This window comes from Pipistrellus kuhlii, unplaced genomic scaffold (genome assembly GCF_014108245.1).
Source record: "Pipistrellus kuhlii isolate mPipKuh1 unplaced genomic scaffold, mPipKuh1.p scaffold_m20_p_35, whole genome shotgun sequence".
NCBI lineage: Eukaryota > Metazoa > Chordata > Mammalia > Chiroptera > Vespertilionidae > Pipistrellus > Pipistrellus kuhlii.
In genome coordinates this window covers 5,955,879-5,960,842 of record NW_023425535.1, presented here as the reverse complement: position 1 = coordinate 5,960,842, position 4,964 = coordinate 5,955,879, and the positions used below count along the sequence as shown (strand labels likewise).

The 4,964-nt window shown below is 61.1% G+C and overlaps 1 protein-coding gene across 1 annotated transcript; it reads right to left on the bottom strand.

Moving 5' to 3' along the window:
• Window positions 1-220: 220 nt before the first annotated feature.
• Window positions 221-4,762, bottom strand: LOC118732127 (uncharacterized protein KIAA0930-like). Its single transcript, XM_036461205.2, is given in 8 exon segments — window positions 221-1,112; window positions 1,115-1,302; window positions 1,304-1,601; window positions 1,604-1,619; window positions 1,769-1,948; window positions 1,950-2,211; window positions 3,711-4,294; window positions 4,412-4,762. Coding segments are annotated over 8 exon segments (2,139 nt in total). The 3' UTR covers window positions 221-852.
• Window positions 4,763-4,964: the final 202 nt, after the last annotated feature.

Genomic DNA, 4,964 nt, shown 5'->3' with positions numbered 1-4,964 from the left:
CCTGACCGTACTGGCCGCATGAAAGCCAGTTCCCCTTAGCCTCAGTGAGCTGGTCTGAGAAATTGGACCAGCACACCCAGGCAAGAAGGGCATCTCTAGGAAGCCAGAGGTGAAAGCCCAGCTCCTCCGGCCCCAGGAGCGTGAGCCTTCCAGGGAGCATGCCACCCCCACCCACTCAGCCACTCCTGCCGGGTCCGAGCCCCCCATCTGTCCACTTCCACATTCTAGGGCTGTGGGTAGTGCTCTTTGGCTGGAAGTGAAGGGTATTCTGGCGGTATCCAGGCCTGTCTGCTGAGCTCAAGGCCTCCCTGGGGCGGGTGTGGGTGACAATGTTCCCGGCCCAGGGCCACCCCATCCAACAGTGGTGCTCCCCACCTCCTCAGGGGGCCCCCTTTAGGACCACGCTAGGGAGGACAGACATAGGAGCAATGCAGACACGGAGGTTCATTGGCACGGAACTGCAAAATCCTAGCCGCTTCCTTTGGAAGCACGGACCATGGGCACACGGGATGCCCGTGGGCAGTCTCCGCCTGCTGAGCAGGTAGGCAGGTCTGGACTCATTGGCCGCTGGCTGCTCCTTCGCTCTCTCTCTGGCCTCGGGGAATCTCTGGTTCTTTGGGTGTGGAGGGCTCTCCAGAGACGGGTTGGGGTGATGGGCGGGCGCAGGGCAGGAGCAGAGCCAGTGAGGAGAGGAAGAGGCACTTCAGTTTGGGCTGGTGTTCGTGGAGTCGACCCTGGCCCTGGGTTGATGGCTGCCCGCTCCGTGCTGGCTGCCACAGACCCCGGTGGCGGTGGACAGGTAGGCACTTGGCAGTACTTCCAGGGCCGGGGGCTCTGCGTGGCTCCACGCAGCTAGGTCATCAGGATGGGCTTCTGCAGGACTTCCAGGATGTCTGTTAGGATCTGATGCAGCGACAATGTGACGTCGGTTAGGTGTGCATAGAGAAGGAAGTTTCCATCCACTCTGTTCAGCTTCAGCCAGAACTCGATCAGGGACCGCCCCATGCTAGACAGGGACCACGACCGCAGGTTGGTGGCATTGTGCAGGTCCGCTGCATCATCGTCCTCCCAAAAGAACTCCTTGCTGTCCTTCTTCATCTCGGCGCCTTGCAGGGCACCTTCCTCTTGAGGGACGGGGAGAAAAATGTGGGACAGTTGTTCTGCTCCGAGGTCAGGGTTGTACTGAAAAAGGCCATCCACTCGTGAATGGGCGAAGCCGGGCTGGAGTCCTCCTCCGTCCTGCAGGGAGACGTGTCACCAGTGGACACACAGCTCACCACCCTCTCCGCGTGGCCCTTGCCCGTTCATACGCACGAACTCCATGTTGTTGTACTTGTAGAAGCTGAAAAACATCTGCGCCATGCGGGCGGCCACACTCACCCGGCTGTCGTGCACCTTCTAGAGCGCCTCGTAGTGGATGGAGCCCTGGAAGATGACCCCTTGGAACATGTTGGTTTTGTCACTGGCCACCAGCTCCACAGACACCATCTCTCCCTCCCTCACAGTCATGTCGCTGAACACCTCCTCGAAGCTGTCAATCATGAAGATGTTGGCAAAGCTCATCTTAGACTCCTCCCCCTTGCTCTCCATGGGGTGTTTGCTGGTGATGCAAACACTTGCTGAAAGGAAGGAGATTGAAGGGCGCAGTGAGGCCTCACACCCAGGTGGAGCGTGGAGTCTAAAACACACACCTCTTCCAGCACCTGGGAGGCAGGGCTACGATGCCTGGTGGGGCAGCGGGAGGCCTGGGCTCCGGTCGGTGGCTCACCAGGGACTCCTTCTTATGGATGTGGATGTCGCCCCCCTCAAAGCGCGTGCACACGGCACAGGTGACCATGTAGTCCAGCTTCTGGAAGATGAGGTTCAGGCAGATGCTTTCCTCCCAGTCAATGTCAGGGTCCCCTAAGCCTGGCAGCTTCTTGGAGTCATGTCTCCCCCCGTCCCCGCCACCTCCGGTACACCTCCACCTCAGGCTCGGCCTCTGGCAGCTTCCTCCAGTCAACCCCGCTCTCGGAGTCCGCAAACGCCAGCTTCCAGCACAGGTAGAAGAGCATGTCGTCCTGCCAAGGCGCCCATTTCTCCATGAAGAAGGTGGAGAACATCCACATCCAGAAGGCGATGCAGGCATCCTTCAAGCACCCTAAGCCACCGACCTCATGGCGCACAGCAGGCGCTGCAGTGAGCACTCCTAGGCCTAGGCCACAGCACTGCCTGCAGGCTCGAGGCGGGTGGTGGCGGGCAGGACAGGTGGCCTGACCCAGAGCCCCGAGAGCGAAGGCGCCAAGGCGCAGGTGCACCCCAGTGGCCACATAGAGGCTTCAGCTCATCGCCTGCACCGGGCCCAGTGGGACACCCCGCGTGTCCCGCCGCCCCCGCCCCTGAGCCGCCCTCCTCAAGCACCAGAGAAGCCACAACCACCATTGTCCCAACAACTATTCTTTAACCAAGATGCTCAGGTAAGGTACCAGAGCGTTCCCGGGGTTCAGACTTTCCTCCGGGCCGAACTGTCCTCACAGGGCCCACACCTCCACTTGGGGCTCACACCTACATCAGGGACTGAGATTATCATGGTGGGCCAAGAAGATTTTCCCGGATCCCAGGCCTCAAACACAGAATCCAGACTTGTACCCTGGGTGTACTTCTCAATTTGTAACCCAGACCACCATTTCCATAACCCAGAGGTCCAGGGTAGGTACCAGACCGCCAGCCAGGGGCCCAGACGGCCCTCCCTGGCCCCAAAAAGCCTCCCAGGTCCCTGACCTCCGTACTGGGCCGAGACCTACCTCCTGGTCACAGACCATTATGGCGAGGAACAGAAGGCCATTTCGGGGAACTATACTAGAAGCTAGGGCCTATTCCTTAAATGGAGTACAAATAACCAGGCTAGTCCTGACCACCATTTCATCATCCTGAGCTCCGGCCCTTGTTCCTAAACCTCCTACCTGCATCCACAGCGCCCCTTGTGGCCACACCATGCATGAGCACCCAGCCCTACAACCTGGGCTCAGACCTACAGGCAGGTCCCAGACCTTCCTGGCGGGGCCTAATAGGCCCAGCTGGGGACCAGGCCACAAACCTGGAACAGAGTTGTATCAGGGGACTAGATCGCTATGTGTAACCCCAACAACTATTCCTTAACCAAGATGTTCAGGTGAGGTACCATAGCATACCCGGGCCTCAGACTTCTCTCCAGGAAATAAATGACCAAACAGGACCCAGACATCCATCTGGGGCTCACACGTACATCCAGGACCCAGATTATCATGGTGGGGCAGAGAAATTTACAACAGGGCCCAGGCCTCAAACACAGAATCCAGACTTGTATTCTGGTGTACTCAATTTTTAACCCAGACCACCATTTCCATAACCCAGAGGTCCAGGTGAGGTACCAGACTGACCCCCAGGAGCCCAAAAGTCACTCCTTGGCCAAAAAGGTGCTCCCAACACCCAGACCTCTGTCCGTGGCCGAGACCTACCTCCTGGTCGCAGACCATTATGGGGAGGAACAGAAGGCCATTTCAGGAAACCATACTAGAAGCCAGGGCCTATTCCTTTTTTTTTTTTTTTTTTTTTTAGGGCTGTGTGTTGTTTTACCTTTTGGCTTTCTAAGGCGTCCCACTCTGCAGGCTCTTATAACGGGGAGAGGTATCTCCACAGCCTGGCCTATCAGCCTTCTCCCCAAACCCCCCAGCTCCAGCTTCTGTCTCTACCTGTCCACCAGGGGCCTCTGGCTGGAGAAGCTCCGCTTGGCCAGCTCCTTCTTCTCCCTGAGGTTGGTCAGGTGGGAGCCGGGCTCGGGCCCGGAGCCATCCTTCTCGCTAAAGTCGCTGCTCTCGGAGGCCGCCTCCCACTCCTCCTCGGTGTGGTCCCAGGAGTTCTGGTAGGAGAGCTCGGGGGACCTGCGGCCCGCGGCGCCACTCCTGTCCCCTGGACAGAGCTTGGGCCTGGCTGGCCACTGACCCGCCAGCAGGTGGGGCTCCTCCTCGGGCCCCCACAGACACAGGGAGTCGCGCTCTTGCCAGAGACGCCGGAAGTGTGGAGGCTTGTCCTGGCGCGGGGGCGCCTCAGCCGGAAGGGCCGGTTCTCCACGCTCTCGGCATCGGCCCCGAGGTCTTATGGCAAGAAGGCCCTCTTGTCCTCCAGGCGGCCGTCCTCGCAGCCCCTGGAGCCCAGCGCGTCCGAGTGCCGGGCGGCCTCGGGACACAGTCCCAGTCGGGGGCCGCCGGGGCCGCTCGGGGGGCCGTGGTCCTGCCAGCAGGCGCCGGCACTGCGGCCCTGCCAGTGGGCAGCCTGTCTGGACAGGGAGGCCCTCCGCCCGTAGCCGCAGTTGCTCAGCCGGGGAGGGGGGGCGCGTCCGAAGGCCCTTGAGCCCCTGCTGTTCGCCTTCAGACCGCAGTGGCCGTCAGGGTACATCCTGTGGGACCGACAGGCCCTGAAGTCGCTTTTCCTGGAGGCGACCTCCTCCCTGTCCAGGGGCGAGCCTTCGTGGCCTCTGCCGCCGCCGCTTGGGCAGCTCTTGGTCCGCGGAGCCCTCGTTGTCGGGGCTTGGCGCGGGGAAGTCCTCGGGCAGCCCTCGCCCCCAGGACTCCCCCCACCCCTCCGCACCCCCTGCCGCCGCAGATGCTGGGGCCACCGCCAGCGGGCTGGCCACGGAAGGTGAATTCTTGGGACCCGCGGCCGCTGCGGCTCCGGGCCTGACCTCGGCCCCCGAAGGCTTGCTCTTCCTTGATGAAGATCCAGTTGTTCTCTGGGTCAGCGGCATGTCGCAGGGCTCCCGGGCAGGCCTGGCTTCCCAGCCCCTGTTGGGCTCCTCCTCTTCAGACTTGCTGGCAAAGCGGCCCCCACCATCTCAGGCCGAGGGCCTATTCCTTAAATAGAGTTCAAATAAGCAGGCTAGTCCTGACGACCATTTCATCATCCTGAGCTCCTGCCCTTGTCCCTAACTTCACACCTGGGCCCATAGC